The sequence below is a fragment of the Ruditapes philippinarum genome, unplaced genomic scaffold (genome assembly GCF_026571515.1).
Source record: "Ruditapes philippinarum isolate M1 unplaced genomic scaffold, ASM2657151v2 ctg5640_1_1_1_1, whole genome shotgun sequence".
In the NCBI taxonomy this organism is placed as follows: Eukaryota; Metazoa; Mollusca; class Bivalvia; order Venerida; family Veneridae; genus Ruditapes; species Ruditapes philippinarum.
In genome coordinates, this window is record NW_026866245.1 from 28,902 (window position 1) to 50,266 (window position 21,365).

Sequence of the window (21,365 nt, forward strand, 5' to 3'; positions counted from 1 at the left end):
TCAGTTGATGACATATCTAGAATCTTAACTGACTAATATCTGGCAATCGGTGACAATATACACTGTAATTTGGATATTTGATCCATAGGCTTTTATAAAATTTATGAATGGAAATAAAAATATTGTTTAAATAAGATACAGCCTTGTCATATTCTTATAATAATTTTGAATGGAGAGAATTGCATTGTGGGAAATACAAAAGTATATAACCATAAGGCTGTCTGTGCAATAGATTCTCTTTATAAGTTTACTTGGCTTTACTTCTATTTATTGACATGCTTTTGTTTGAATCAGTGGATTTCAGTAATAATTATATAAAAATATTTTGAAGCGAAACTTCGCATCAGTAGTCTAGCTTACCCTTAACATTAACATTTGGCATAAGCTTGCTTTTTAAGTTGTCTGTAAGTCTTCAAAACGACCAGTCTGCATAGCTGAATAGGTTAGAGCACAAGGCTTGTAATCTCTACATTGTTGGTTTGATTCCCAGGCTGGCCAACTAAAAATAACTTATCAGTCTTTCGGATGAGTCATTTTAAATTGTGGTCCCATGTATGAATGCTTAAATACTTGGCATGCTAGAAAACCAGGAGAAGCTTCTGGAATTGGGGTATATCTTCTGTATCTGTACCTTGCACTGTCCTTGAAAATCTAAAATGACTAATATTCTTCTGGAGGACTTGCTCATATGGGCAACAGGTGGCTACTCCTAGTATATGTAAGCTGAAATACACACACTAGACTTCAAAGAAGTCCTAACATAAGATTTGCATTGTATGGTAGCTTAAAGATACTTTTTTTCATTCATTGTAGTTATTTATGATTTTATTTTCAGAGCCTGAAGACAGAAAACCTGATATAATTGATGCAGCTAAAAGAGGTTTGTAGCAATATTTTAAGTCAGTAAGAATATAACATGCATTCATAGAACCCCAAATTTATGTAATGGTTATTTATTCTATGTTTCTTTTTTTGTGAAAGAAAAAGGCTGGTCTCCAAATATTTCAAAGACAAAAAAACATTGGGTATCTTTAATTAAGATAAAAGAGTTTTAAAAATTTCAAGTATTGTATCATTCAATCTATTCATTTTCATATCATTTAATGTAGCAATTATAATATATAACAGGTGATATACAACGTATACGTGATATACTAGATATCGACGTCAGTCAGCGTGACACATGTTCTCCACAAGATGGCGCCACACCTCTCATGTTTGCTGCGATGACAGGGCGAATCGATATAGCACAGTTATTGTTCGAGCGAGGTTGTGATATAAATAAGCAGGATACGATCAGTGGGTGGACAGCACTAATGCAGGCAACATATCATGGGTAAAATTTTAAATAAACATTCTGATTCTTAAAACATTTCTAGTTATAGAATCCTGTTAAAGGGATACTCAGGCAAATTTATGACAAAAATATCAAAATTATCTTATGTACTTGAATCATGCTAAAATGACATTTGTAAAAGTCCCAGCATGAATTTCTGTATAAATTCTATATATTTTGGGTTTGAAGCGTAAAAATATCTATATATGTTGAACAAAATTTAGACGTCGACAGAATCACCGAGTAGTTTTAAAACTAGTAATGTGACTTGAACAAACCGTGGAAGTTACAATAATAGATATTGTGGATGTAGTATGATTGAAACAAACCTAAATCTTCATTTAGCATGTTCTTAAACGTTTCCAGATACATGTAATTAATGTGACAATTATTAAGAGGTTAATACACGGCAGGAGAGGGCCGGAAGGTGATAATCGGCCCGCAAAATGAATAATGGACCCGAGGGCTTTAGCCCGAGGGCCATTATTCATTCAGGGCCGATTATCACCTTCCGGCCCTACGCTGACGTGTATTAATGTCTTTAATACACTTGGTAGATCTAATAGTAGCATTTAAAAAAACAAACAAAAAAATAACAAAAACATAATCAAAACAAATAGACTTTGAAGTTCTTTCGTTGAAATTCTTGTCTACTCTTCTACTGTTCTGTACAGAGATGTTTTCTGTTTGTGTGTTCAAAGCAGTAGAACCAAGAAGCAAGTTTTATTTTCATTTTTTTCGGAATGAATTTGTCGTATTATTTCTTCAAATTTCAATAGTAACAAAAATGTGTTTGTACTAAATACGCTTAAGGTCTCATAATAAAAATAAAGCGATTCGTGCTGACAACCTACTTTCACTTTTACAGTTAACTGTTTGATGACGTTAAATGTGACGTCATTGTTTCAGTTTGTGCACGTGCACATGTTCTGCGGGCTGATAACTAGTTCTCGGCCCCGGGCCGCAAACTCATAATAGGTCACGTGACACTCATAATCAGTTGAAATCATAGGCAATTTTGTTACTATATATAGTAACAAGTGTATTAATGTGAAATCTTAACGCTTAATGAAACCATTATATTATTCTTTATCAGGAGAAAAGTTTTGTTCATGCGAAGGCCTAGTGTATTCATTTTGAGGACATTTACAGATAAACGAATGAAAAGTTCAAAACGTAGAAATGAAAATTTTGTATCCCTCTGTGATTAAAACACAAAATCGCCTGTTTACAAACAAAATGAATGGAGATATATGCACTTTTCTGATACGTTGAAATAGACCAGAAGTTCCTGTTACTAGGAAATTTAATGTTAGGAATTGCTAATCTGGTGCAAATTTGTAACCTTTACCGTTTTATCATTCCATTGTTTATTTGCTTGGTATCATCGGCTATAGCCCACCAAACACCAGGTATTACTACACCTATCTCGTGTAAATTAAATCCTAAACTGCTGCCATTTTTAGCTTGAAATTTGAAGAATAGGGAAAAATATTGCACTCAGGTTGGTGTTGGAGGCTGTCTGTGTCACACTTTTGTTAAGTTTTATCGTGGAAGTTGGTACATGTGTATCTCCAAAACTACTAAACTTGATTTGACTATTTGACTTGACTCAAAAGAAATTGGTTGAAACTTTACATGGCCCCTTGTTCTGTGGTTATCTAACATGGTGAGTGTAGGCCTCATTACTCTTAAAATACCTTTTTACAGCGTTATGCCCCTTTTCTTTATATCATTCACTGAGAATAGTTAAGCACACTTCTTTACGGACAACTCTTGTTTGAGTTCCGACATGCGCAATGAGCATTGTGGTTTAAGGTTTAATGCACTTTACCAGTATGCCCTCATTTCTTATGTTGGTAAAGAGCATTCTACCCAAAAACTCAATGATGGCCTGATGCAATTGTAAGAGGTTGTATTTATTGTAATCAAGGTACATTAAACAAAACAAAATACCAAATATTTAAATTTCACTATCAATTTTACCATTAATCTTAAAATATACTTCAGTATTGACAAATTTTTGGATATTTTTTCAAGATAAGTACATTATCTTCATGTTAAGATAAGTTTTATTGTTGCTAGACTATGTGATCTAAGTTAGAGTGACAATATAAATTTGAATCATGCATTTGTTAAGTCATAAAATTTGGAATTTTGTTTGCAAAATAACATCATTAAATGTATATGCATGCATTACATTATGAAAGACTTTAATGTTGTCCGGATATTAATGTTAAGTCTAGGTAAAGAAATTAAAGGTGATAGAGATATTTGATTGTGTTTACATTATTTGTTAAAAACAAACTTATAATTTAGATGAAGTTTCACTAATCAAATATAAACATACACCTAAAGACTGCATTTTGTGGAGCAGACATTTCATAGTAAAGTTAGAATTATTTTGTATAATTGACAATTTTATCCTATGATAATTATTTGCTGGATTTAAAGTTTTATTGTTTATAATGGAATATATAATTTTTTATGCCACCGCAGCATCTGCGATGCGGTGGCATATAGCGATTCACCTGTGTGTGTGTGTGTTTGTTTGCGTGTGTGTGTGTGTGTGTGTGTGTTATATAGATTATATAGTGAACTTAAAAAATCTTCTTGTGAAAAACCAGTAGTCCAATTTCAACCAAACTTGGCAGGATTGATCCTTGGGTGAAGGGCTTCCAAAGTTGTTCAAAGAATTTCATTCCATGCAGAAATCTGGTTGCCATGGCAACCAAAAGGAATTATAAGAACAAATTTAAAAAATCTTCTTGTAAAGACCCAAAAGGCCTAGAGCTTAGATATTTTGCATAAGGCATTGTCTGGTAGACCTCTACCAAGATTGTTCAAATTATAGCCCTGGGGTCAAAATCGGCCCTGCCCCGGGGTCATTGATTTTCACTATATGTACATATAGTAAAAACTTAAAATACCTTATTGTAAAGACCCAAATAGCCTAGAGCTTAGATATTTTGCATAAGGCATTGTCTGGTAGACCTCTACCAACATTGTTCAAATTATAGCCCTGGGGTCAAAATAGGCCCCGCCCCGGGTCATTGTTATATAGATTATATAGTGAACGTAAAAAATCTTCTTGTGAAAAACCAATAGTCCAATTTCAACCAAACTTGGCAGGATTGATCCTTGGGTGAAGGGCTTCCAAAGTTGTTCAAAGAATTTCATTCCATGCAGAAATCTGGTTGCCATGGCAACCAAAAGGAATTATAAGAATAGATTTAAAAAATCTTCTTGTAAAGACCCAAAAGGCCTAGAGCTTAGATATTTTGCATAAGGCATTGTCTGGTAGACCTCTACCAAGATTGTTCAAATTATAGCCCTGGGGTCAAAATCGGCCCTGCCCCGGGGTCATTGATTTACACTATATGTACATATTGTAAAAACTTAAAATACCTTATTGTAAAGACCCAAATAGCCTAGAGCTTAGATATTTTGCATAAGGCATTGCCTGGTAGACCTCTACCAAGATTGTTCAAATTATAGCCCTAGGTCAAAATCGGCCCCGCCCCGGGGGTCATTGATTTTCACTATATGTACATATAGTAAAAACTTTAAATACCTACTTGTAAAGACCCAAAAGGCCTAGAGCATAAGGCATTGTGTTGTAGACCTCTACCCAGATTGTTCAAATTATAGCCCTGGGGTCAAAATCGGCCCTGCCCCGGGGGTCAATGGTTTTCGTTATATGTATATAGTAAAAACTTTAAAAAAAATTCTTCTAGCAATTGACAAATGCTAGAGGTTAGATATTTTGCATGAAACATTGTGTAGTGAACCTCTAGCAAGATTGTTCAAATTATAGCCCTGGGGTCAAAATTGCCCCCGCCCCGGGGGTCATTGATTTTCAATATATACATATAGTAAAAAATAAAAAAATCTTATTGTCTGTAGGTACAAGGTACAAGGCTTCAAAAACTTAAAATACCTTCTTGTAAATGCCCAAAAGGCCCAGAGCTTAGGTATTAATGCGGTGGCATAGCATTTTTCTCAAATGCAATCTTGTTTACAGGAAGAAATCTGTGGCAATTTTTCTGATCAATGTGGGTGCGGATGTGACTACGCAAGCAAAAAACGGCTGCACCGCGTTTGATATGGCGTCATTGATAGGTATGAATAAACAATACAACTTGATAGGAAAAAAACAAAGAAATATTTGCAAATTAAGACTAGATTATTAATAGGAAATAGGCGTTATACTGGTACTTACGTGATGTTTTCAGCCTCTGTGTCAAAGCAACTGTTTACTTACCTGTTTTGTGAGTGGGAGTCCTGAAATGGTAAAATGTTAGCTATTTTAGTTCAAGGTAACCAGCTAAATAGCTTGTTTAGTTCAAGGTAACCAGCTAAACAGAAAGCTAAGTTTAATGTTACCAGCTAAATAGCTAGTATAGTTTAAGGTAACCAGCTAAATAGCTAGTTTAGTTTAAGATAACCAGCTAAATAGTTTGTAGCTTAGCTTAATTAAGGTAACTGGCTAAATTGGTTGTTCTTTAATTGTGTAACCAACATAACTGCATATGTAAAACATTATTACAGATTTATACTAAGGGTCTATTTTAGTAAGATCTGGTAAATAACTGATATGATATTGTTAAAGATTGAACTTGATTAAAAAAAGTGTATTAATCTCAAAGGCAAGGTAAAAGTTGTTTCCAGAATATTTTTTGAAGAAATAAGAATCATTTGTTGGTTAGAAGTTTAGAAATTACTTCGGTCTTGTTTAATCATGAACTGTTTATTTTATTTTTTTACAGAGGATGCAGATACAGAGTTACTACGGTTACTGGCAACTCGGGCCATGCATGTTGATAAAGGAGAAAAACCCAAGACCAAACATAATTGGTCGAAACAAAATGGAACTTCAACATCTCTTTCACTGTCACCAGAACAGCTGTAAGTCAATACCGACTACACTTCTTTTTTTTTTGCGGGGTGGGGTGGGTGGGGGGGAGTATTATTTAAGTTTCAAAAAAAATTACCATAATTGCTAGATGCTTAATGAAATAGCTCTAATTTGCTAGGATTGTAATGCCTAGGATTTGATTTTCACTTGTAGTTTATTACAAAGACAAATAAATGCAAACAGAATGGGCATAGGGTCATACTTTAGGTGGTCCTCCTAACTTTGTATGGAGTTTGGGTCAAGGGTTGTGCTTCTGTATTTTTGATTAACATCCTTTGGCATGCTGAATATTTTTCAAATTCATTATTAGTCCCCTACCGGTTTACCGGAGGGGACGGGACTTTAGGTTTACCCTCCGTCCGTCTGTCCGTCCGTCTGTCTGTCAGTCCGTCCGTCCGCAAAACTGGATCCCGCGATAACTTGAAAAGTACTGAAAATATTTTTATGAAACTTGGTATATGGATAGATGGCAGTATGGAGATTATGCACGTCTTTTTCTTTTCTTCCTATGTTGAAAATTCTGGTTGCTATGGTAACAAATAGGCTAAAAATATGGCAAATTTTACACATAAACTGGATCCAGTGATAACGCAAAAAGTACTGGAAATATTTTTATGAAACTTGGTATATGGATAGATGGCAGTCTTGAGATTATGCATGTCTTTTTCTTTTCTTCCTATGTTGAAAATTCTGGTTGCTATGGCAACAAATAGGCTGAAAATATGGCAAATTTTACACATAAACTGGATCCAGTGATAAAGCAAAAAGTACTGGAAATATTTTTATGAAACTTGACATATGGGTAGATGGCAGTCTTGAGATTATGCATGTCTTTTTCTTTTCTTCCTATGTTGAAAATTCTGGTTGCTATGGCAACACATAGACTGAAAATATGGCAAATTTTACACATAAACTGAATCCAGTGATAACTCAAAAAGTACTGAAAATATTTTTATGAAACTTGACATATGGGTAGATAGCAGTGTTGAGATTATGCATGTCTTATCTGTTCTTCCTATTTTGAAAAAATATTAGTTGCCTTGGCAACAAATAGGCTTAAAACATGGCAAATATAACAATATTTGTGATTAGTCAAAAAGAGCTGAAAATTTTTATGAAATTGCATCTTTAATTCAAGATCAAGAGTTATCTCCTCTTTAAGAATTTTGCTTTTAAAATGTTATATTTTGGTAACAGGGATGTTTCTTTTAAAATGTTATATTTTGGTAACAGGGATGTTTCAAATATTAACTTTAGAGTGTCCTTCAGTCCGTCTGTCTGTCTGTTCATAAAAACTGTTTCCTGTGATCACTTTTAAAGAACTTTTCCAACAAGTTTACTTAAAATAGAGAAAAATTGAAACATAAGTAAATGGCCAATGGCCCTTCAGAATGTTGATGGGGTTCTAACCGGTAGGGGACTTATGGATTGCTTGCAATACTATGATAATTGCTTGTTTACAGATGACATGCCAATTTAAATTCAATTTTTGACGAAAGCAAAAGGTCATGACTCTTTTAACATTTCTCCCCTTCCATAATTTAATAGATAAACCTTTTGTAAAAAATGTGGTTGCTGTTATTAATCTGGGCCGAGGGCATGTGTTAACCAATCATGTTCTTGTTTGAAAGTTAATTGTGCTAAACTTTAACAATTACAATGAACAGTTCAAAGTCTAATATTGAATTTTAGCATGGTAAAAATTAAAATGTAACACTAATTATAACATAATTACAAATGTGTTTTCAGGCTAGATGATCAACCAAAAAGTGGCTTAAAGGTGATTGTAGCTATATTTTATACTATATTTTCATAAATATAATTGTTTATTCTACATTTAAATAAGCTAAGAAAAAAAAGTTTAAAATGCAATTCTCTTGAATTTCTCTTGAATCTCAATACATTTATGTTCACTATAAAGATTTTAAGTGACATTTAATATATTTACCATTAAAGAAAAAGGATTTTAAAAAAATATTTATGTTAAAAAAAGGAAAACAAAGGTTAATACATGTATATTTATTTTTGTGTGATAGAGATGTAAGGACTTGGTGTTCATTGCTATTTAAGAACCAATGGCACTCTGACCTTTAGTCCACATCTTAGTTAAGTTACTGTTTTACTATCAAGCACTAAAAAAGAGCCGAACAAGCTTTCTGTTAGGCAGTTTTTGTTAAATGACCCTGGTTTCAATACAACTTTTTAGGTACAAAACAAAACGTTCAGTTTTAGTAAAAATGAGACATAATTTTTTTTATAGGGCTGGTTAAACAGGTTATCAAACCGGTTTAGGAACCTGAAAATCGGTAGGACTTTTAATACTAACAATCGACTGATGCCACTAACTGCTGATGGTCAGTCGGACAGTATACAAGATCTGACGTCATTAAAACAATCTCACAGTAGTCCTCAACTAGTAAGTATATTTTGTGCATTTGAACACTTCAGTAAGTAGTAAAAGATGCACTAAAGATAATTGTCACATAGAAATTTTCAGTCAGTACACATTTTAGGTGTTGGTCTTTTCTGTATGTGACATATTTGCTAGGTAACATTTAACACAGCCTTTAGCTTTTCTAGAGGTTAAATCAGTTATTTTCAGATTAGTTGTTTCAAATTATTGTCAAAAGAACTAAGGTTGAAAATGAAATGTGTCGACGATAAAATACATAAACAATAGGAAAACCCCTCGATACCTCATATCTACCAGTCCCTGTCTATATTTAAATTAGTAAAGTGGATGATTTGTTTTCAGATCTTCTATTTATTGAAATGAACAGAACTTTCGCATCATAAATAGCTCTTGGGAAGCTGTTTTGAAGAAGGCTCAACAGTGATATGATGCATTTTTCCAAGCTAAAATTACAGAAGTTCTTAGTTTGGAACAACACAGAGTTGTTTTTCAAAAAAGAAAATAAAAGATGAAGATAGCTTAAATTACATACTTTTGCATGATAATTTGATGAATATTGAATATCACAATAATTAAGTTATACATGTACAGTATAGTAGTCTTGCCTGACTGAAGGAAATGAAGACTGGCTTTCGCTCGGCACTTCAGGGGAAATAAGTTCAAGTATCTTAAATTTCTAGCATTACATGTATATAATTTTTAAGGTATGTTTTATCAGTGAATTCATAGTGTTATTGTATTATACAAAGTGAATATATTATTTTGGAATGATGTTAACATTGTGATAGTAGTGATAGTGTAATATTGTTTAAATTTCAGTCTCCGAAGAAGAATAATTTTGTAATGGAGCCTGTGACACAGTCTATGACAAGCTACGAGACTATGAAACAGGAGACAAAGAAAAGTGCCGCCTTATATACCCTTGTATGTATCTTATATTTCCTACATCAATATCTGTTATATCTAACATTTATTAAGGTCCCTTTCTGGTTGAGTTGATAAGATAACTATTAGTACTTGAGCTCTACTTTTGTGGGTTTTAAAGCAGCATGCCTCCAGATTCATGCTAATTTTCATGAAAATTTTGAAAATGTTTTTAAAAGGAAAGTATGTTGAAGTGAAGAAAGAAAGTAATTTACAAACCGCACTTACAATCCATGCAAATTACCAAAAATTGGTTACAATGTGCTAAAATAGCCCTTACTGTGTTAGTCACACAGTAAAAATATTGTGGTAAGTACTGCAAAAGCAATCATGAATCACACAATACATGAAAACTATCACTTGACTTTCAAATGTTTTTACTTTTCTTAAAATCTTATATTTCTTGAAATATTGTGGCTTATCTAAAGGCATGCAACTTCAATGCAATAAAGGACTTTGATGAATTTTTTTTGTGCAGGGAAACCAAGCTTTCTTATGGAAGTTATATGGTTCCTTTCATGTACTTATTCTTGCCTGAAATAATGCCCAGCAGGGCATCCGAGGTCTTCATACATCAGTAAAATTTGGAAGTCATTACCCTCAGAGTTTCATTATAACTGAAATAACAGGGGAAAAAAGACACATTTCAACTTACAGTTAATAAAATGACATAAGAGGCCTGTTAGCAAAGATAACCCCATGTACTTCAAGTTTAGGAGAATAAGTATTGGGCATAGCTTATGTGGCAAATTTGTGAACAATTCAATATCAATACATTGCATCTCTGATTATGTTTGGAACGATAGATCTAGTGAACCTATAAACTTCTGGCGGGAAGTTAGTATTAATGCTTAATTTCGTGACTCTTTTTAAGTAAATTGGAGCTTATTAGTATGTATGACCCGAATGGTGGAATGTTGATAATGCCCAAATCAATGTAATTTTTTTTTCGTATCAGTAGAATATCATTAATTTTTTTAATAATAACTATTAACGTGATTTATATTTTTCAGGACATCAACCCTCCTCATTCCAACATGACAACAAGTGACACATTGAAGCCAGTAATTCCGCCATTTCTACCACCACCTTCATTTGACCTGGACAGCCCGTCGCGACCTTGGAGAGGTCTTGGTGGCCGATCTAAGACCACTATGACTGGCATTGATAGTAACAGTACTCTTGTAAGTGTACAAGTCCCTGACTGTCCCACTTGCTCGTTCAAATCCCGACAGGGAATTTGGATTCTTTCATGTGAGGAAGCTATCAAGCTAGCTTACAGAATGTTGGTGGTTCTAGACCACTGGTGGCTATTTTTGCCTGAAATAATGTATGGAAGGGTGCTTGAGGTCTGCCTCCACCAGTAAAGCTGGAACTTTGCCATATGACCTATACTGTGTCAGTGTGATGTAAAACCCAATCAAACAAACAAGCCTTGAATGTCTTTGACTCATATACAGCAATGTTTTATTTTCTTTAGGTTAAATATATTTATTTTAGCTCGATTGCAAAATAAGTTCTTGCAACTTCAACTTACATTTATAACTTTCCAGTCAGCTTCCTGGAACTAACCAGTTCAGCATTATGGTTGTTGCCCGAGTAGGGCTTGAACCCGTGAGCCCTTGGTTGAGAGGCATACATTTTAACCACTAGGCCATGCGCTTCCTCTTTATTGAGATTATGAACATAAAGATAATAGGGGTTTTATAGCCTTATTATATTGTTCTCTGTTTTGTTTTGTTGATATTTACAGATTTCATTGAAATTTTGTAGAAATACACATTAAACAGCTATTGATAGCTCAAGAAAATTTATTTGGGTCAATGTTTAATTACACAAATTACGACTAAATAAAGAAGTATAATTTGAAAGTTTTATGACTTTTTACATAATTATTATATGAATAATTTGCAATCCAAAACATAAAGTTTTTTGTTTTGTTTGAAACTTTATTTACAGTAATATGCTTTTAAAATCAAATCTTGTCATTTCAGAGTTCCGGTCATGAGCGGCCTATTTTACGTCCTATGAAGTTTTTACAGAACCACAGTAGCTATACTAGTCAAATATCTCCCACAAATTCTGCTAGATTTACACAGAATGGTAGTAACCCAAGTCCTAACTCCTCAGGTAATATTACTGTTTTAATTACTTTTTAACGATTTTTGAAAATAAAAAGTGCTAAAGGAACTCCACTGAGGTCTAAAAGCCTAAATATAAAAATTTGATTTGTGACATAGACAAGCTGGGCACTTAAAACAGAAAGATATGGAAAATGATAATTAAGAAATATACTCAGAAATAAATTGAAAATAGCATATTTGTGCAATTCTTAATGTGTTATGTGTTAAAAGCAACGCTTTTCAATTTTGTTGGAAAAAAAAAAAAGGAGTATGAAAGTTTCAGTATCATTTTTAGCTCGACTATTCGATAAGAATAAGTAGAGCTATTGCAGTCACCCGAGCGTCGGCGTCCGCGTCGGCGTAACCACTTATGTTAAAGTTTTTGTAATAGTTCAAATATTTTCAAAGTCCATTGACATATGGCTTTGAAACTTTGCACACTTGTTCACCATCATGACCCCAACCTGTAGACAGGAGGAGGTAACTCTATCAAGCATTTTGACAGAATTATGCCCCTTTTTCGACGTAGAATTTACTTTAAAGTTTTTGTAATAGTTCAAATATTTTCAAAGTCCATTGACATATGGCTTTGAAACTTTGCACACTTGTTCACCATCATGACCCCAACCTGTAGACAGGAGGAGGTAACTCTATCAAGCATTTTGACAGAATTATGCCCCTTTTTCGACTTAGAATTTACATTAAAGTTTTTGTAATAGTTCAAATATTTTCAAAGTCAATTGACATATGGCTTTGAAACTTTGCACACTTGTTCACCATCATGACCCCAACCTGTAGACAGGAGGAGGTAACTCTATCAAGCATTTTGACAGAATTATGCCCCTTTTTCCACTTAGAATTTACGTTAAAGTTTTTGTAATAGTTCAAATATTTTCAAAGTCCATTGACATATGGCTTTGAAACTTTGCACACTTGTTCAACATCATGACCCCAATCTGTAAACAGTAGGAGGTAACTCTATCAAGCATTTTGACAGAATTATGCCCCTTTTTTGACTTAGAATTTACGTTAAAGTTTTTGTAATAGTTCAAATATTTTCAAAGTCCATTGACATATGGCTTTGAAACTTTGCACACTTGTTCACCATCATGACCCCAACCTGTAGACAGGAGGAGGTAACTCTATCAAGCATTTTGACAGAATTATGCCCCTTTTTCGACTTAGAATTTACTTTAAAGTTTTTGTAATAGTTCAAATATTTTCAAAGTCCATTGACATATGGCTTTGAAACTTTGCACACTTGTTCACCATCATGACCCCAACCTGTAGACAGGAGGAGGTAACTCTATCAAGCATTTTGACAGAATTATGCCCCTTTTTCGACTTAGAATTTACGTTAAAGTTTTTGTAATAGTTCAAATATTTTCAAAGTCCATTGACATATGGCTTTGAAACTTTGCACACTTGTTCACCATCATGACCCCAACCTGTAGACAGGAGGAGGTAACTGTATCAAGCATTTTTTTTACTATCAAGCACTAAGAATAGTCGAGCGTTGCTGTCCTACCGACAGCTCTTGTTGAATTAACAACAGATTTTCACGCATGAAATATTTGATGCACATTGTATATTAATTAAAGGTGATTACCAGGGTACCGGGCTGTTCCTTCCACCATCATCATCATCCACATCATATACATCAGAGAGAAATCAAATGTTCTCGTCCTTATCTCAAACTCCTTCTAGACTCTTCATGCCAAGGTGAGTTTATATATTCTGTATACCCTTGTGAACATTTTGGTATATAAAACTTACTGTTCCTAGACATAGACTGGTTGACCCCAAAAATATGCATGATTTACTGGTTCATTTCCTACACTATTTTCCTCTTTGTATTATCCTGATGAAGGTCATTGTTTGACGGAAACAGATTGATAAATAAAGTAACATAAACATACACAGTGTTCTTGACATGTTGTTCTACATCCCTATCTTGTTTACATATAGTATCTTTCAAGATATCAGGTATCAAAAAAATATTTTTAGAGTCACTCGTCCTGTGTCCTGCAGGAAGAGTAGCATCGAAATCCAATATGCTGTCGGCATTTTTTCTACTCATTCAGGCATTGAAAAATGTTTTCAGAGTTACTTATTCTGCAGGATAAGTAGATGCAGGCAAATTTTTCTACTAGTCCTGCATCGAGTTCTCTTAAATTCTTCTCATAATTACAAGTGGACGAATGGAATTTTCATTCTCTAGACACATGTATTTTAACTTTATTTTAAAGAATACAACAAATATCAACAGAACATTTTCTAGCCAACAAAGCTTTTCATATAAAGAAGCTAGATATGTAGATATGTCGCTCAGTAGTTTACAATAGTGCTTGACGTCTATTTGTAGTTTGCAACTTCTATTTAGTATTCGTGGATTACTTGTAGGAGACCTACAGTTCCATCAGCATTTCGTAACATGTCAAATACAACATCCCCGAACAGTTCAACAAGCGGTGCTAGTGGCACAAGTGGTAGCTCCTCGGTCACACCGATACGATCCTCACGAGGACGGAGCACCTCTTCAAAGGGAAGTACAACTTCCACACTTACACCTTCACCATCTCCTACTCCTGGAAAGGTGAGTTGAAGTTAAATTTAGAGCATCAGAGTAAAGTAATCATTTTGCATTTGACTGGGAAAAATAGAAGAGAGTAATGTTAACTTAAAGCAGAGACAAATAAATTCTTCCATTCTTTACAAAGGGCAAACTTGAGTTTACAACATTGAAATAATGGTTTTCAATTTGGAGCATTTTTGATGTTTTTTTACCTGAAAAAAGTGACTTTGAATGTGAAACCATGTTTTATAAATGTAGCAAAATGTAAGTAAAGAAGTATTTTGACTTCCATACAAAATGTTAAATCACCAAAAACTATACCAATTGCCAAACAGCAACATTTGGAAAAGATGGTTCAGGTAATTGGCCAATGAGTAACATTATACTGTATTCCTAGAAAAGATTTCGCGCATTTTAAGTTAGCGCCTTTTGCGGTAGGCATGATTCCGCGCGAATAGGTCACTGAAAACAAACCCGCGAACATTGCTAGCTTCAACCAAATATAACATAAACGTGCAGAATATTCATTGTAATCTACTTACACAAAAATCATATGAACACAGGTGCTATAGAAATGTGTGAAGAATTATTTATGTATGTTATTGATACGAGTTTGTACCCTGAAAATTGAAATGTCAATTATTAGTAATTATCATGCTTATTGACGTTATTCGCTAGTCACGACGTTTACAAACACATTTACAGTTTGCGTACATTGAATGACTTGGATTTAATTTGCTTGGAGTAGGTGTAATCCTTTGTTAAAAGTACAATAGCAATTAAGTGCTATATTGATAAACAGCTGTTATGTTGTTATAATGAAAGCGATGTACAGTCCGATACTGTGTTAAAAAATACGTATCGACATGTTGAAGATAAAGTCAGTTATGATTCAAATGAGAATAAAAGCTAACGGGTCTGACTAAATCTTACTTAATCATTTAGTGAAAAAGGTAAGGAAATATAAAATTGTTCACTGAACATCTGTCCTTGTACCACTAGTTAATAGATAAAAAAGGGATCGAGTAACGTAGCGCTTTAGGCGCGACTTCAAAAGCACCCAACAGGCAAGGTCATGCATCAAAAAGGTAGCCTCCAAAAACTGTACTTTACACCGTAGCGACTTAATAAAACTGTACTTTACACCGTAGCAACTTAATATTCGCGGAATTCACGGCTACTACAAATCCGCGAAAGTTTGTCTCCGCGAAAATGCCGACGTTGTGAAAAACGCGAAATATTGTATCCGCGAACATTTCTAGGAATACAGTAGCTGAATGCCGAACATCAAAAGATTTGAGAAATAAAAATCATTTCTGTAGCATAATTGGGCTTTAAGTACTTTTAAAAGTTCAAGTTTTTATCAAAAAAGTATTTAAACATAACTGAAATTAAATAATAATTATTATATGAGTATAAAATACCTATAGTGAGCCTAAATTAATTCTAATAATAGATATAAGCAACTTATGTTTTCTAATGTTGTCCATAAAATATCTTATGAAAAAATTACTGTATGAACACTGCTTTATCAAAACCATAGATATATGATAAACTCCGCTTATAACGATATTCAGGGAACCGCCAAATTTATATCATTATGTCCAGACAGTGTGATATCCATTTTCCGATAACAAGAGTCGGGACTGCAGAAACAACATAGTTATAAGCGGTATATTGTTATAAGTGGTACATCGTTATAAGCGGTACATCGTTATAAGCGGTACGTCATTATAACCGCTATATGGTTATTAGTGGAATATAGTTTTAAACCGTATATCGTTTTAAGTCGTAAATTGTTTTAAGCGGTATATCGTTTTAAGCGGTGTATCGTTTTAAGTTGAATTTACTGTATTTACATTAATGATGTATGGTTTATGATTTTAGTATGCTGATGAGAATGGTCCTATGCTGGATTCAGTCAGTGAACACGAGGCTGGAGCTGGAGGTAGTTTACACATAATGTATTCAATTCAAAACTCTTTAAAAAAAACAACTGTATTATCATTTTAAATAATGAAATGCTTTGTAAAAGGTGTTATTTAACTATTTTAATTTTGTTGTTGAAAAAAAAAAAAAACACATGCACAGGCAATTGCACATAAACACATTTTTTTTTCAATTTGTTTAATTGGAAGATGTTTAAATTTTATATTTTCTATAGCAATGGTAAAAGCAACAGATAATATAATATTAGACATTTAACTTGTGTACTTTACTAAATATACCTGTAATTGAAATAATAGTACATAAGAAATAAAAAGTCTGGAAGAAGGGTAATCTCTCGGAAGCGTTAACCACAACAAAACTACATAAAAATTGCCGACTCAGTTTGATTGAGTCTGTACATGAGGGACAATGAAAAAGTGCAACATCCCTCACCGCCCCCTAGCACCGGCTTGAGCAGTACTAAATTTATATATTGTAAGTTATGATTTTAATTTGTTCTTCTTTTTCAGATGAGTTATCTGGTATACTGAAGAAGCTTTCCTTAGAAAAATATCATCCTATATTTGAAGAGCAAGAGGTTAGCAAATTTATCTTAATAGATGACTTGAAATATATTTTGCAGGGAATATTTTTATATAATAACTCATTACTTGGAAATACTTGCAAGTTCCTGTATTATTGATAAATTTATTAGATTTATGATGAACCAGAAACAAAACTCATTTAAGTGTTCATTTTATTGTGATTTTCTTCATGGTGTAATTTACTACACATACATCTTACAATGTATGGAATTACTTTTCTTCCTGTAGCTAGGTCGTTTTTTTCCTTATTTACTTAAAAAAAGGAATTTCTAATGCCAAAACATGTTTTTTTTCCCAGTTTAGAAGCATAAAATTTCCAAGCATCAATCTGATTTTGTGTTGTTGTTTTTCTTTGAAAATTATTTTTGTTCAGAGGGGAATCTCTTGAAATAACTTGTTCCAAAAAAAATGAATACAAAAAGCTATACATTTGCCTGGAAGCTATTCTTTGATTAATTAACTGGACTATTTAACGAATAAGGAGAGCCTTGTACTCAACAAGGCATTAGAGTCACGCTTTGCTTAAATTTTGGCTTGCAAATTGGTAGCTCCATAAAAAATCAGGAAGGGAATGACTTAAAACTTCACACATATATTTGAGAACATAATAGGATATCACTAACCAAGGCCTATAAGTCAAACCTGGTTTTGGACAGAATTATGGTCATTTTTGAAGTAATGAAATTCTGCATTATCCAGGCTCTTGTTTTACAATGAATAACTGAGAATAGTAGTATTGAACAAGTGGTTCCATTTGAGAACACTTAGATTTGTGTACTTGTGTATTTGTGAAAGGATAACAATGATCAAAGGGGAGTGGTGGCCTAGTGCCTGTCAACCCAAAGGATCATGTGTTCAAGCCCTAATTGGGTCACAACCATGTTTCTTCATATGACACCAGTTCTGGTGTGTTCCAGGAAGGGGAATCGAAAGTGATTAATATAAGTCGCAAGAACTTTTTTCGCATTCAAGCTTTGACAAATATGTCTTTACTAAACCAATGATCAAAGGATTAAGTAAAAATTAAGCGTTATGATGAAATATGTTTACTGCTTTTGTATGGAAACTTCCCGTATGCCGTTAGAGTTCTGCTCTAATTTTGCATATTTGTGTTTTGTTTCAGGTTGATATGGAGGCTTTCCTCACATTGACTGATGATGATCTCTCAGAGTTAGGCATTTCCCATGTAGAATCTCGCAAACAGATACTCACTGAAATTACTGAATTAAACACAGGAAAGGTAAATGTTTGTTACCACTGCTTTGAGATATGCATGTTTGTGCATCATTCATACAGAAAAACTTCTATGTGTTGGACTTAGATAAGTCGATTTTTTTCAATGTGTAAAAATAAAATGAAAGAATATATATTCCTTATCAAAAGCTGTTTATGAGGTGAATTTTTAAGTGGTTTATTTTTTCCGATGTTTTTTCATGGTCTGTAAAGAATAATTTGAGAGCATTTCACATCATGTCCATTGTGCATCATATATGTAGTGAATAATTTAAAGACATTAACGCAAAGTGACAATTGAGTAAAAAAAATCATAGCTTGGAAATGTTATTATAAGTTTAATTGCAGTATATTTTGTTTTTAAATGATATTCTGTAAACAATAAGACATAAGAAGGATAAAGAAAATTTAAATGATGTAATAATTAAGTGTGAAAGCATTTAATGTTTTACAACACATTTGTATTAATTATTTGACTTCTGATAGCCATTATAATGACCTAATTAAGGTCTTTAATTGTGAGGGCATTCGTAGCCAAGTGGTTATGGTCGTTGACTTCAAACCACTTCACTTTCACTGCTGTATGTTCAAGCTGGGCTTAGCTATTCAGTGTCTCTGGATTCTTTCATGTTAAAAAGCTATCCAGCTAGCTTATGGAACATGGGTAGTTCTACTCAGATGTATGTTTGTTCCTGAAGTAAGTTCCTGAAGTAATGCACAAAGGGGTCTTCCTCTAGCAGTTTAGCTGGAAAATAGTGATATGACCTCTACTGTTGTGGTGCGTTGTAAAACCTAACCAAAAAAAAGTCGAGTTTTGAAAAATGAAGCTCAGTCACTTTAAAAGTGATATAGAAAACAAATTTTTTTACTGTCTTCTTACTTATCAACTATGTTATAAGTATTTTGATTCATCATACATTTTCATAAGCTAAACCTTTCAACATTTAAACATGTATATTTTACAGGCTCGTGACAGACGACAATTCCATGATACAATGACAAATTTCCAGACTACTTTAAAAGCAAAACAGATGTCTGATGCTGGGAGTACCAATGGCAGTAATATAGAGTATATATAACTTTTATATACAATCTTGTTTGATTAGCTGGTCATTCAGTTTGAAACCTTTCACTGCCAGGCACCTATTGTATTGTTTTGTCAGAGAGGTTTTTATGAAGTGATGTTTCTATAAACCCCTTGTGGCTGAGAGGTTGGCCTTTAAGGGTTGAGGCATAAGAATATACTTTTATTCAAGAGTGATTGTAAGAGGCAATTAAGTGGGTTGGAATTACTTGGAGGAAAAAAAATTGACAAAAAAAAAAGACGCTTTAAAAATAATAGTGACAGTCAGTTAAAATATATCTTTTATTTCTTGTTTCTAAGTAATAATAAATGTCAACCTTTATCATACCTTTATGAAAATATTTGAAGTAAACTTTCAATTGTTTTACTTTACAGACAAATGTGGCTTAACCCTGGAGAGGTGGACCCAGACTCATAGGAAAAAATGATGTCACAATATTTCTCTAAACTAGACATCACTTAGTCAACCCATTCATTCATAGATCATCATTAGACAGTGCAGTGTCTTTCCAGTGTAGTTGTTAAGAGCCTTTGCATCTCATTTAACAGAAGGTTAATGCTGAGTAGCTGGTTTATCTACAAAATAATGCACAGAAGGGTGCCTTGGGTTTTCCCCTTTGCAAAGTTGAAAATTCACCTAAAGATCTTAAAATAATGCACAAAAGGGTGCCTTGGGTTTTCTCTCTTTGTAATTTTGGAAGTTCTCCTAAAGATCTTAAAATAATGCACAGAAGGGTGCCTTGGGTTTTCCGTCTTTATAAAGTTGGAAATTCACCCAAATATCTTAAAATAATACACAGAAGGGTGCCTAAAATAATACACAGAAGGGTGCCTTGAGATTTTCTTTTTGTTAAGTTGGAAATTTTCCGAAAGATCTTAATAGTTCTAGTGTTGCCCAACCATCGTAAAGGGAGGAACAAATCATCATGGTAATTTAATACCTTTAGGTCAATAGTTGATATTTACTTGTCATGTTTTTCTTATATATATAAAAATTGATAAATAATAGAAATATTGTTGACATATCTCTTTGATTTTTGAAGAGCATTTGAGCCACGTCATGACAAAATCAACATAATGGGTTTGTGACCAGCATGGATCCAGACCAGCCTGCGCATCCGCGCAGTCTGATCAGGATCCATGCTGTTCGCTTACAAACCCTATTATAAGTAGAGAAACTGATGGCGAACAGCATGGATCCTGATCAGACTGCGCGGATGCCCAGGCTGGTCTGGATCCATGCTGGTCAAAAAAACCCATTACGTTGGTTTTATCATGACGCCGCTCATTTATAAATGCTATATTTTTGACAAAATTTAGTTTAAATTATTGGAAAATGGTAAAAATTGATTATGACTTTCAGACACTGATTATTCTTAACCATTGTGTTTTGAAAGTTAGCTCAGAAAGTAGTGTTATATATATATATAATAAAATGAATCTGCAATTCTGTCTCATGAAATATTTATATGTTTTTGTTAAAATTATGTACAATAATAATGTAATTTTAAAACTTATATAATGATATGTTTATGTCTTGTTTTAGATTAGGTTATATTATTAGATTGTGAAAACCTGGTTCTATTTCTAAAAACTTCATGTGAAATCTAATATTGCAAAATCATTATTATTTGTGGAGAACTAAAGGAAAAATACCTGATAAATAGGCTAGTCTATTTGTGAATAGAATCATTTTATGCTAAAAATTACCACGGCAAACAATAAAACTTGGTGGTCTTTTAAGGTATTTTTGTATCCGGCTTTTATTGGATTATCGTTTTTCAACAAATTATTGGCTGTTTTGTATAAGAAATTTATTCGAACACAAGAAATGTTTCAAAACTTTTATTGTATGTGTCACATTTCCCATGGAGCTAGCCCATAATCGTGTCATTTGTCAAAGAAATCATTGAAAGTCATTTGTATAAGTTATACCTGCAGCTCCTGAAAGTCGACGGTACGAGCTTGACATGGTAAAATTTGAGACCCTTTCTTAGAAAGCGCTTTAAAATGATAAAAAGTGCTTATAAAGTCCTTGAATTTTGGCACTGGATGTCTGTATGAACCCAAGTTCTGGTTAATCCAGGTAGCTGATTCTAGAGTAATTGAGAAATAAATTTACAACTTAAATTGCAATTATTGATCTTAAAATAAGATAATAATTAAGTTTATACAAAAAATGTAAAGGTATGTCCATTTTCTAAATACATTTATATTTGCAAATA

The 21,365-nt window shown here is 33.3% G+C and overlaps 1 protein-coding gene across 1 annotated transcript in view; it reads left to right on the top strand.

Annotated features, from left to right (window-relative positions):
- The window catches only part of LOC132731889 (ankyrin repeat and SAM domain-containing protein 6-like), a 35,616-nt gene extending 15,381 nt beyond the window's left edge, over positions 1-20,235 (top strand). Inside the window, exons 3-18 of the mRNA XM_060718187.1 lie at positions 836-880; positions 1,129-1,336; positions 5,361-5,458; positions 6,106-6,244; positions 8,004-8,034; positions 8,515-8,670; positions 9,487-9,591; positions 10,605-10,775; positions 11,586-11,721; positions 13,316-13,436; positions 14,118-14,310; positions 16,177-16,237; positions 16,749-16,816; positions 17,947-18,063; positions 19,022-19,125; positions 19,516-20,235. Coding sequence (XP_060574170.1) covers positions 836-880; positions 1,129-1,336; positions 5,361-5,458; positions 6,106-6,244; positions 8,004-8,034; positions 8,515-8,670; positions 9,487-9,591; positions 10,605-10,775; positions 11,586-11,721; positions 13,316-13,436; positions 14,118-14,310; positions 16,177-16,237; positions 16,749-16,816; positions 17,947-18,063; positions 19,022-19,125; positions 19,516-19,558 — 1,796 coding nt within the window. The 3' untranslated portion in view covers positions 19,559-20,235. The remainder of the gene's footprint in view (positions 1-835; positions 881-1,128; positions 1,337-5,360; positions 5,459-6,105; positions 6,245-8,003; positions 8,035-8,514; positions 8,671-9,486; positions 9,592-10,604; positions 10,776-11,585; positions 11,722-13,315; positions 13,437-14,117; positions 14,311-16,176; positions 16,238-16,748; positions 16,817-17,946; positions 18,064-19,021; positions 19,126-19,515) is intronic.
- Positions 20,236-21,365: the final 1,130 nt, after the last annotated feature.